This window comes from Sciurus vulgaris (genome assembly GCF_902686455.1).
Source record: "Sciurus vulgaris genome assembly, chromosome: 14".
NCBI classification, from domain to species: Eukaryota; Metazoa; Chordata; class Mammalia; order Rodentia; family Sciuridae; genus Sciurus; species Sciurus vulgaris.
In genome coordinates, this window is record NC_136475.1 from 77,856,475 (window position 1) to 77,868,609 (window position 12,135).

General features: G+C 50.4%; 2 protein-coding genes and 1 pseudogene across 4 annotated transcripts in view; all 3 read right to left on the minus strand.

Annotated features, from left to right (window-relative positions):
* Positions 1-1,180: 1,180 nt before the first annotated feature.
* Positions 1,181-3,230, minus strand: LOC306644556 (segment polarity protein dishevelled homolog DVL-3-like; annotated as a pseudogene). Its single transcript has one exon. The product of its transcript is annotated as a segment polarity protein dishevelled homolog DVL-3-like (transcript).
* A 1,729-nt stretch (positions 3,231-4,959) lies between these two features.
* Positions 4,960-6,771, minus strand: LOC306643735 (apoptosis inhibitor 5-like; the record flags this gene model as incomplete). Its single annotated transcript, XM_079109996.1, has 2 exons — positions 4,960-6,493; positions 6,712-6,771. The coding sequence occupies 2 exons, from the start codon at positions 6,769-6,771 to the stop codon at positions 4,988-4,990; spliced, it is 1,566 nt and encodes a 521-aa protein (XP_078966122.1). The 3' UTR covers positions 4,960-4,987.
* Positions 6,772-9,122: 2,351 nt separating this feature from the next.
* Positions 9,123-12,135, minus strand: part of MAPRE3 (microtubule associated protein RP/EB family member 3) — a 53,068-nt gene continuing 50,055 nt past the window's right edge. For both annotated transcript variants that reach the window (XM_079109610.1, XM_079109609.1), the window contains exons 5-7: positions 10,771-10,925; positions 10,331-10,483; positions 9,123-10,048 (exon numbers count right to left, since the gene is read on the minus strand). In XM_079109610.1, coding sequence (XP_078965736.1) covers positions 9,980-10,048; positions 10,331-10,483; positions 10,771-10,925 — 377 coding nt within the window. In that variant the 3' untranslated portion in view covers positions 9,123-9,979. The remainder of the gene's footprint in view (positions 10,049-10,330; positions 10,484-10,770; positions 10,926-12,135) is intronic.

Consider the following 12,135-nt stretch of genomic DNA (forward strand, 5'->3'; position numbering starts at 1 on the left):
TAAAACATGAGAAGCTGGAAGAAGTTCAGTGTGACAGTGCTCAATGGGACTTTGGAAGTGATGAGGTTGGAAAGATGCCTTCTGCCCAGAGCCATCTGTGCTGAATCTTGACTTTATCCTTCAGGTGCTGAGAAGCCAGTGGTCAGGTGGCATGCTCTACTGTTTTGGAAAGCAAATGTGGCTGTCTGGAGGGGTAAAGCAGGTGGGAAATGCCCAGTTCTTGAGCTTCCTTTCCTGGCTTTGCCTCAAGAGGCTCTGACTTGGAGTGCTTTTATCAAGAAACATATTTGAGCTAATCGTTAATCAATTTATTTTTCATATCAGTGGTTTAGCTCTACTTAAGAGACCAACAACAAGCCGGGCATGGTGGCACACCTGTGTAATCCCAGCAGCTCAGGAGGCTGAGGCAGGAGGATGGTGAGTTCAAAGCCAGCCTCAGCAACTCAGCAAGGCTCTAAGCAATTCAGCAAGACCCTGTCTCTAAATAAAATACAAAAAAGGGCTGGGGATGTGGCTCAGTGGTTAAGTGCTCTTGAGTTCAATCCCTGGTACCAAACAAACAAACAAACAAAAATATTCAACCAACCAACAACAATGCCCCCTCTTTGTTCAGTTCCTGCTGTGTCATATGTAAGATCACAGTAAGAATATTGGACTGGGGCTGTAGCCCACTGGCAGAGTGCTTGCCTAGCATATATGAGGCACTGGGTTCCATCCTTAGCACTGCATAAAAATAAACAAATAAAACAAAGACATTCTAACCATCTACAACTATGAAAAAAAATTAGAAAAAGAATGTCAATGGTCAGACTTATTCAGACACAGGAACCACACCTGGAGGCTAACCATACACAAATTCATGAGCATGGGCAAGGCCTATTTCAAATGTAGAAGACCTTGAGGCTCCCTGTGAGAACACCTCCAACCAATTCCTTTTTCCCAGAGGGAAAACGGAAGGTGGAGGTGAACCTAGATGGAAGTTATAGGAAGGAAGTTTGGGGGTAAACTTGGTGGAAAGGAAGACCATAGCCTGAATACTTCTCAAGCCCCCTTTTAAAATTAAAAAAAAATTTTTTTTTTTAATTTAGTTGCATTTATTTCTCTTTCAGGTACCACACAAAGTAAAAAAGACCGATGGGCGGTCAAAGGGTGGGAGGGTGGGATGACAGTTGGGGGAGGCTTATATCACATCCACAAAGAACTCACTGGGGTTTCCCATAGCCATGTGGAAGGACTGTCTGCTGGCGGTCAGTTCTGGGGGGCAGAGGCCAGGTAGCGGCCTGGAGGGGCTCCTGGGGGCCCCATGCAGATGGTGGGGGCATCACCGTAGCTCAGGTGCACGTGGTGGCTGCGCAGGCTACTGGCCAGTGAATGATGGCTGCGGTAGCTGCGCTCGCTGGCTGCTGGCCCCTGGCCTCCAGCCCTCACTGGGTGCCCACTCTCGTGGCCCCGGCAGACTGCTGCGTGTTGCATGGTCTGAGTCACTGCTGCTGCTGCCAGACTTGGAGTCTCCCCCGCCTTTGGGTCCTTCTCCTTAGGACGATTGCTGCCACTACGATTCGGGCCGCTGCTCCAACTGCCTTCACTATGCTGACTGCTGGCGCTGCCCCCACCATAGCTGTAGCCCAGCTCTGGGACGTCTGGGTGGGGGTTGTAGGTGTGTGGGGGCGGTGGGTACAAGTAAGGGAAAGCCATAGGCCAAGGGGCAGCCCCAGGGTGCAGCAAAGGGGCCAGCGTATCTTGGTCAGAGGCACCACTGGAACTGTTGTGGTCATGGAGGGACAGGTTGGCCATGTTGCCACAGAGGTCACTGAAGATGTAGTTGCACTGCTCAGAGAAGGTGATCTTGTTGACAGTGTGGCAGGGGAAGCCGGGTTTCAGCAGGTTGCTGGCATACTTGCGGGCCTCCTGCCGGTTAGTGAAGCCTTCCACATTGTGGTACTGCCAGTCTACCACATCTGAGCCAATGAAAGCATTAGGAATGGTAATCTTGAGCCACATGCGATCTCCGACCTCCAACCCGGATTCAGGGGAGGCCATGGCTTTTACGATGGTAGCCATGTCCCTGTGGATGGACAGATGGAAGTCATCTAGGCGCTGTGTGTCAGGGATGGAGCTGGTGATGGAGGAGCTGGTGGAGGTGATGGTGCTCAGGGAGAGGCTCATGCCATAGGCAGGGAAAGTGCCTGTCATGGCTGCAGTGTGGGAGACCCAGGCCGTAGGGTTAATGGGCCAGATGGGCTCACTCCTGGGCAATGTGAAGCAACCACGCAGACTTGGGTCCTAGCGCTTGGCTGCAGTCAGGGTAATGGGCCCTGGTGTGTGCCCAATCTCCTGTAGTACCCGAACTGCATCATCATTACTCATGTTCTCAAAGTTGATCTCATTTACCTGTAACAGCATATCAGCAGCAGCCACAGTGCCACCCTTCATGATAGAGCCAACGTAGATGCCTCCACCACCATGCTCGTTGCTGTGGCCCACAATGGAGATGCCCAAGAAGTTACGCTTTTCCATGTTGAGAGTAGCTGTGATGATGTTGAGAGACATGGTGGAGTCCGTGACGCTGCTGAAGAGTGAGGACCGCTCAATCTGTGAGACCTTCTGCTTCCGCTGACGCCTCTTGTGTCTTCTCATCAGGCTTGAGGCACTGCTCTGCTGCCGAACCTGCTGGTAGAATCAAGGAAGCTTGTGGGTCTCTAGCTCACTGCTCATAGGGTGGACGAGCTATCATAACCACCAGGTCGCTCCCCCTTTGCAGTTCCATTTAGCCAGGGTGCATGCTCTGGGCCCTCCAGTGTGGCCATTCCCGCTGGGCAGACACCAAGGAATCTGTCTCTGTGTCATTGTCCAGGTTCTCCTGGCTGCTCCCACCAGCATGAGGGTGGAAGGATGGGGGTCAGGACTCCCCTATGCCTCCTGTGCACTCCATAGGTGGTGGCAGCTCTGATGGGTTATCAGCCCAGAACGGGGCTGGCTCTGGATGTGAGCCCTCAGCTGACGCCAACCAGGACACCACCTGGTCATTGAAGCAGGGTAGCTTAACATTGTAATCCAAGATCTCTTCACAACTCTGAAATCGTCGTCCATAGACTTGAAGAAGAACCGTAGCTGGGTCACTGCAGAAGGCCCTTAAAGTCTGACAAGGCAATGTGCTCAGGGCAGGGGCAGCTTCACCAGGTATGACGTCTCCTGCCCGTCAGGTGGTGGATGATCTTGGTCTCGCCCATGGCTCTGGCCTTGGGCCAGACGACCTGCACGCCTTCAGAGCCTTTTTAACACACATTTTTGCTCCATGCTCAGCCTGGAACCATATGTAAACTCCTAAACTGGCACACCAAAATGGGTTTTTCTGCTATCTGGCCCCCTCCTGCAAGGTGGGAGTTCTAGCTCTTCTTGCTTAAATAAATGCTGCTCCATTTACTTTTCCCTTTCATGATTGTCAATGGATTTTATTCTTAAAATTTTACGAGACGAGAACCCAGAGGAAATTGGTGAAGCAGGGAATCTAGTCTCAAAACTCCAGTTTCAACAGAAGAGGTCCCATTTTGGGAAAAGTAGCAGAACTGGCTTTCTGTAGAGGCAAAGGAGGCTGCTCGGTGGCAGAGACTGAAGGTGGGGGAGGGATTTTCTTTTCCATCTCTCACCGGAATGTCTGGTAGGTTATCTGTTGGAACTGAAGGAACATGGCACTTAGGGAATAGAACCCATTCATTTATTATCCTGCAACGTTTCCTACTCACCTTCTCCAGGTCAGGCCCTATGCTCGGTGTGGAACTGTGTGATACATCTCATGTGCCCATGAGAACCTTGAAGCCTGAATAGGAAACTAATGTATGAACGGGAAATTACATTTACCGTCTTAAGTGTCCCAGAGGAAAGACACCCTTGGTGTGGGGTAGTGGGAGGACATGGGGAAGAAGTAGCTTTACATCCCTGCCCTCTAGATGTTTGAAGGGCAGTCTTAGACATTTCCACAGAAGTGGGCTTGGGTAGGTACCCACATGAGGTTTCAAAATCCAGAAGATGTTAGGCTAAAGAGGTCAGGTGATGTTCAGTGTGGGAACTAGAAAGAATGAGGTCACTGAGCAGTTTGCCTGTGACAGTGGTCCACTTTACCTTTTGACTATAGCCCTTGCTGCTTATTTTAAAAGGGATACGTTTTCTTCTTTTCCTCTTCTCTCTCTCTCCCTCCCTAACCTGCAGGTGTGGAACAAGATTACCTTGAGTTATCTGTTCTCCACAGGAAGGAGATGTCACCAGAACTAGGTAGTGACTGTCTCCCAAAACAAGTGAATTTCAACACACTATCAGGGTGCACCTGGGACCCCTGCCAGGCCACACCTGGAATGTGGTCTTCGAAGAGCTTCTTTAAAAGTCCTCTGTTTTCCCTGCTGGGCAGAACCACAGCCTCTGGAACTGGAGTCCCCCGTGTTTCTCATTTGCTAATAAAGCAATAAACCTTTATCCTTTTACTTAAAACCATGTCTTCACTATTAAGTTGGCATGAATTGGCACTGGGGACAAGGACTGAGCTTTTAGTAACATGCCCATTCCATTAGTTTCTTCTTGCCTCTGTAACAAACTGTCACAAAGTTAATGCTTAAAACAACCCAGATTTATCATTTTAGGTTTCTGGAGGACAGAAGTCTGAGTCAAGTTTCCCTGGACTAAAGTCCAGGTCGTAACAGTGGTCCACTTTATGCTTTGAATGTAGCCCTTGCTGCTCTGTCACATCAACTTATTTTTATTTATTTATTTATTTATTTATTTTTATTTTTGAAGTCTGAATAATGATGATATTGGAAAAACAAGTCAAGATTGTGGACAAAGCATCCAAAAATATTATTGAAGTTTTACCTTGGACACAACCATGGTCTGTTACAAAAGTAGATCATACATACAAAGGTATAAAGAACATTAAGTTTTTAGCTTAAGAACATTAAGTTTTAAGCTCATGACAATGTTGAAGAATGTGATATCTTACTCAATAGAGTCTTCCTCGACTACGATTTCCTCGTGTTCCCCAACCTCGGCCACCTCTACTTCCCCTGAAGGCTCCTCTCTGCTCATAATTAAAGTTGCCCAAATTGCTGCTATATTTCCCACTGGGGGGGTTATAAATCTGCCTGGCATCCCTTTTTGGTCCTGCTGGAGATTTCTTGGGCGGTGAACCTGAGGTTGTATCTTCGTTGGCTCTCTTTTGCCCAATCCCAACCTTCTGTACAGGTTTCCAGGATAATGTTACTGTGCTCTTATATGAAGGAGGAATATGGAAGAGATCCTTGATTAAAACATTGATATTGTTCGTTATTTTCAATGCAACAACTTTAATCTTATTCTCTTCTGTTTTTAAGGCCTCGCCTGTTTTACCCTGGAGAGCCAAGCGAAGTTGTCTGATATAAACCTGCAGGCCCTGTGCAAAGTACTGCAGCCTGATTTTGAAATCTTTGAGCTTTTCTGCATTCAGTTCGGCTGTTAAGAAATCTGGAAGTTTTCGGCCCAACTGATGAAAACTGTACAACAAACATTCCACATAACTGAACTGCAGCTTGGGTTCTTCATTACCAGCATTCTCCCCATTTTCTGCTTCTTCTGGAGGGAGAGGCATGTATTCCAATAACTTATCAAATAGTTTTCTTAAATTTGTTTCTAGCTTCTCCATATCACCACAAAATGAACTCATCTCCGCCAACAATTTTAATACCTCTAACTGTATATCCAGACCCTCCACAGGGGTAGTCATTGTACTGAGGTTAGGGAGAACTTGCTCACAGAAATAAGTCACGAATCTTGTGGAATGGACATTTTTAGAGAAGAGGAGTACTGCCTGCCACGTGCACTGTAAGAGCCTGTCCACACAGTCAGGATCCGAGGGGTTGAAGGTCTGTTCTAGGTCAGCCTGTTCAGCCACCAGCTCGACCAACTGCTGTCTTCCACTCACTGTCTGTAAGCTTTTTAACCCAGATAGTATCTTCATGAACAGAACAAATTCTTCACCAGTCACATCTTCCAAGACCTTTTTAGATTCGGTTAAGATAAGCTCCTCTACTTCCTTTGTTAAGACTTCATCTGGTAAAGTCTTGAGTTTTGTAGAAAGGAATTTAATTGCTCGTTCCCTTACAATGTCCTCTCCTTGAAGTATTTGGCTAAACAAGCCACCTAAAGTTCCTTTTGCATCCATCTTAAATATAGTTAACAGGGCATTGTTTACCAAGTTAAATTCTGCAGAGTCATCTGTCTGCAAAAGTTGGGTTAGTATATCTGCCACTTGGGGAAGATTTTCTCCTGTGGCAAATTGAGGCAGCTCTTTAATTGCTTGGCGTCGAATTGATACATCTTCATCCTCACAGAGGTCTAACTGTGCATTGATAGCAGAATCAGCCAATTCTGGAAAATGCTTAAAGAATTTAGGAATAAACTGAGCTGCTAATCGTTTTTCCTTTGTACCGCCTTTCACGCCATCCAATATCACTTGATAGGCATCTTTATGCTGAAGTACTATTAATAAATACAAACAGTGCCAAGGAGGTTCAAAAAGAGAAAGATATGATCTCCTTGAGAAAGTGGTTGATGAAACCTCAGAGGACTTGTGCTTTCCTTATACATTTCGAGGGCATACTCTCCAAGAAACGTTGACAATAGTTCCGGAGGGGGTGGCAGCAATCTGAGCAACTTGTGTGGTCACCTCTCTGGCAAAGGCTGGCCCACTTGCTCCGTGGCATCGGCTAGGATGCCATAGTTGCGGTAAAGCTCCTCCACCGTCGGCATGGTGAGCGACAAGCCCAGGGCCTGCTCCTGCTGTCGAAGTCACCGCCGTCGCCACCGCCCAACTTATTTTTAACTTGGACATATTTCTCTCTCTTCTTCTCTCCCTGCTATTCCCTAATCTCTCTCCCTCCCTAATCTGGCCAGGATGTGGGGAGGATTACCTTTCTTCCTTAAGTAGATTTATCTCTCCTTGGGTACATATCCACCATAGGAAGGAAGTAATCCAGACTTTGGGGATGGCACCAGAAAATCTCAGAAATGACTACCTCCCAAATTAACAAGTGAATTACAACTCCAACAGAGAACACGTGGAATGGAGCCTTTGGGTCAGCTCTTTGAAAGCCCCTTCTTCCTGCTGCTGGGCAGAACCACAGCCTCTGGGACTGGAGTCCCCTGTGTTTCTCCTTTGCTAGCAAAGCAATAAACCTTCTTTTTCCTTTTTCTCAAAACTGCGTCCTCATTATTGGATTGGCACTGGGGACAAGGAACAAGCTTTTGGCAATAAGGTGACTGACTGTAGGGATGGGTTCTTGGAGGCTCTTGGGTAGAAGGCAGTTGCTGCTTTCCCAGTGGTTCCAGTTTGCCTTCATTCCAGGTCTCATGGCCCACTTCGATCTTCAAAGCCAGTAAGAGCTGGTTGAGTGACTTTCACATCATGTCATTCTGACCTTTTCTACCTTCCTCTTCACCCTATGACACTTCTGATTATATTGGGCCCCCCTGGGCAATCCAGGGCACTCTATTCCAAGGTTGTTGAGTCGTAGTTCTGGTCCGTCTGCAATCTTAATCGCCTTTGCCATGTAATCTTGCATATCCATGGGCCCTGGGGACTCTGATGTGGACATCTTGCTGCCTACCACATACATTCACTTTATGATCAGAGTGGTCTTGGCCTGAAGATGAACATTGGACCATGAAGAATGGACTGTACCTTTTTGCAGTGTCTACTGAATACTGGGGGAAAGTCTTTTAATATTAGGGAAAGGGATTAGACCTCATCAAGACAAACAAAAGCAGGCAAGGAACTTGTTGGAGAGGGAAACCAGAACTAAGCCAGAAGTATCTATGTATGTGGGGGTGGGAGTCAGGAGGTGAAGGAATGAGGAATAAACAGATGGAAATGGCTTATTTAAGGCTACATTCGGGCCATTGGAGGAAAGATGGTGGTCTGGGAGGAGGGACCTGGAGCAGGGCCCTGAAGATACAGCCCCAACTGTATTTTGGTCATATTAAGGATGTCGAGATTTGTGCTAGGGCTGGCCTGGAGCTGGAGGACCTTCAGTTCCCACCTCTGTGGCTCTAAGGATAAACGCTGTGCCACGAGTCAAGAGTTCTGGATTGTAGTCTGCTTCTATTACGTCAAATCATGTCACCTGTGGGCCTCAGACCCTTCGGTGAGGAGCTGGTTTGGGTGACTTCAAGGTGCTAACATTTGTTAGGGCAGCTGGCATAAATATCCACGAGAGACACAGCTCTGAGTTCAAGCAAAGGTTTATTGACAGAGACTATCTGCCAGGCTGCCCTTCTGCAAGGTGCAGCAGCCTGCCAGAAAAGATTTCATAACTATATAGTCATGCACGATAGAGTAGTTAAAAAATAACCCATCTGGCCCTACGATTGTTACTTGGCATCTTTGTTATAGTTTCAGTAGTTTGGACTCTTTGAGGGCAGGCTTAACTGGAAGGTCATGCCTGGGTAGACAGGTGCTCATTTTCAAAATGTAGTTATTTTGGCCTAAGAACCATCAGCACTCTTGGTCCCTGTTGGGTTTCCAGACCCTTGGGCTGTGATGGGCCCTTGCTGGGCACACTCTGGGCCATGTGAATGCTGTGGTAGCATTCCTGACCCCTTCTTCCCATTACTGCTTGTTTCTATGGAGGAGCCACTGGGGCATTGCTGTCTACCTGAGTTTTAGTGCTCGGATTGCTCACTCTCTGCACCCTTCTCGTTCTGTCACATGGGCCCCATCCTTAGCTGCATCACTGTTGTGAGCTGTGTGAGCTTTGAGATGCTGGGGCCCACATGCAGTCCAGCTGCCCAAAGGAGCCTGGAACAAAGGCCTCTTGGCCAGCTCCCTGCCCACGTTACTTCACACTTTACGGGGCTGCCATCATTAGCCATGGCTCCAGACTTTGTTTCTCCTCAGGGAGCAGGGCTCGGGGCCCCCATGTCTTCCCTTAGAAGTCTGTCACCAGCGTTGAGAGTGGGGCCTGGGTCAGAGCCCAGCGCCAGTGGTGGTTTCTGACGGCAGCGAGGCTATGCTGTACCGCCATCACCTCCGGAGAGGGAGGTGGATGGAAGGTGACAAGCCCTGAGACCCAGGCTGTGGCTGAGTTGAAGGAGACATGGGACAGACTTTTTACCACACAAGTTTATTTAAATAAAAGTGAACACATATGCAGGCTGGTGCCCGAAGGGTAGGGGCGGGAGGCGGGCGAATGGGAGGCAGACATAGAGTGAGGGCCAGGCAGAGTCTGTGTGGTGTGAACCAGGCTGCAGGAGGGAGTAGCTGAGGGTCCTGGGGCATTACTGGGCTTCAGTGCTGGGGCAGGGGTCTTGGGTGGGTGAGCCCAGTGCCAGGAGGTCACTGCTGTCCCTCACATGCTCCCCTCCCTCTCCCTGACCCTGGGCCCACAGCACTGCCTCCTCAGTCCCCTCCCTCTCCTGACATCAGCCTTCCCCTCAACTACCGGGAAGTCAAAAGACAAAATAAATAAGAATCGGTGAGTCCTGCCCTGGACTGGGCCATGGGGAAGGGGAGCCAAGCCAGGCATGCTGCCCCCAGCCCTGCTGTCAGCCCTGGAAAAGAACAGGTAAAGTGCAAGGACAATCCAGTAAGTAAAAATATACCAATGACTTTGTCAAATATACAGCTGCTGGCTGTCGGGGAGCAGGTGGCTGGCTGGGTGGGTGGCGGCAGCACCCCGGGAAGTGTTGGCCGACACAGCATAGAGACAACGGAAATAAATAGGGGTGGGGAGTGGGCAGGGGTCCTGCTCCCTGGGCCAGTGCCACTGGGGACCAGGATGAGGCCTCTGCCTGCTCATCTGCCCCATCCCCCAAGCCCCCTCGCCCGGCTCCCCAATGCTGCGGCACTGACACAAAGCACCCGGCCGGCTGACTGGCTGGAGGGAAAGAATTATAATGTGGGAGTGGGCATGGGAGGGGAGGCACGGAGCCGTGCAGTCAGCCAGGGCTGGAGCCGCCCTCAGTATTCGTCCTGGTCTTCTTGTTGGTGTTCTTCAATCTCATCGTCCTCAGGGGGTGCAAATCCTTCCTGAAGCAGGCAAGAAAGAGCCACAGTGAGCCAGGCAGGTCAGGTTGAGGTGCCAGGATTGACATGGTGGTGCATAGGGCTGAGCACCCACAAGCCTGAATTATAGTCCTGCTTTCCCTGCTACTGGCTGTATGTGACCCCGGGCTAGCGACTTCATCTCTCTCCTTATTAGTAAAGTTTCTGCAAGGTCCCCTCTGGTCCTACCACGCTTCTGGTCTTAGGGCAGCCCACATCAGGGAGGGCCCATGGGCCCAGGCCAGCGGCAGGTGAAGGAGCACTCACCTCAGTGGCATACAGAATGCCAATGATGCCCGAGATGACGGGGCTGTTTTCACTCTCGTGTTCCTGGCAGATGAGCTCGATGTCACGCAGTTTGCTGAAATAGAAGTCTCGCTCCTTCTCCAGCCCATCCACTGTCAGCTTCAAGTCCAGGAGCTGCTCAGGCAGAAGGTGGTATTCAAGCTGGAGACCCTGCCTCACACTCTCCTGCCTGTCCCTGCTTTTTTAACATAGTTTTTAGTTGTAGGTGGACACAATTCCTTTATTTTATTTACTTATATGTGGTGCTGAGGATCAAACCCAGTGCCTCACATGTGCTAGGTGAGTGCTCTGCCACTGAGCCACCACCTCAGCCCTGCTTGCCCCCTCTTGTCCTCCTGATGTCCCACGGTCTTGGCCTTTGTGCTAGGGCTGTCTCAGCTACCCTTTCACATACCGCTCACCTGTTGGTTGAGTTCAAGGATTTGGGCGTCGGTCTCATGGCCGCCATTTCGGGCTGATGGGGGATTCTTTCGGAGGATGCAGGGTGGGGCCACGTTGCTCAGTCGGCCAGAGGTTTGCATGTTCTTGGGGCCTGTGGGGGATGTCCTCTGTGGAACTGCCCAGAGGAGAAGAGTCAGATGTGGCTGCAGGAGCCCAAAGTTCACGTGGCACAAGACAGCGAGGTGTGAGGACTGCAGGGGGGACCCATGCGACAGGCAGGCGCTCCCCACGCAGGAAGGACATCTACATCTACTCAGAGCCTCAGCCACACGTGACACTACAGCAGCTAGGCAGCCCTTTGACAAGCCTGGGAGAGCAGGGACAACAGGGAACTAAAGGAAGGTGTGAAAAGTCAGGGCACACAGAGAGCTGGCCTGAGGGCGGACTGAGGTGCTGGGGCTGTGAATTGGGGAAGTGGGTCTGGGAGAGTTCAGGGCCCTCTTAAACTGACAGCAAGAACCCAGGAGAAAGCAGCTGGCTCAGGGTTACTCCTAACACAAGCAACCAGCCCAAAGCCACCCTCCCTGTGAAACCTGCCCCACACCTCCTGGGTCCCTGTCTTAGGACGGGCTCTGTTGCCCTCTGCTGGGCTGGACCCTCTATCCACGCAGCTGGGCAGGGACCCCAGCTCCTCCGAGCACAGCCTGCATGCTATGGCCACTTGCTTTCTAGCCACTTCACCTCCCTAGACAGAGAGGCTGCTTCTAATGCAAAGCAAGCAGGTGAGTGGGGACAGGCCCAGGCAGGACAGCAGCGCAAACAGAGGAGGCGGCTCTGCTATGACGGGTCAGATGTGGGCTGGGGCTGCTCCTCTCTCTTCCCTCCCCAGCCTTGGTGTCCCCTCAAAGGCCCTACTGCTTCTTCCTTTGGCCATTTAGCACCCAAACAAAAGCTCATTTCTAGAGATTCATCTCTTGAGGACTTTGGGCTGGGGGCCTTGGAATGGGGGGAGATGGGATCAAGTTTGGCAAACTCCTGCTTCTGGATATACAATGGGCAGGGGCAGGAAAGGGCAATGGTACCAGCATTAAGGCCTTGGCCTGATAAACTTGGACAGAGAAACCATGCCACTTTGCTGCCCATGATCTTGAGGTAAACAAATTAGCTCACGCTAGGAAACAAAGTCCCCTGGGCCTCAGGTGCCACTGTGCTAGTGCAGGTGGCTCTCAGAGCGGGTTTTGGAGCCCTCTCACCCCTTCCTGAGATTCCCGACAGGCAGGCAGCAGGCGGCGCCATCTGAACTCCGTGATAACAGTCTCCTCCAGGCTGGCAAGGCCAGGCCGGTGGCCGTGGGGGCACTCCTGGCTGTTGAGCCCTGCCGGCCC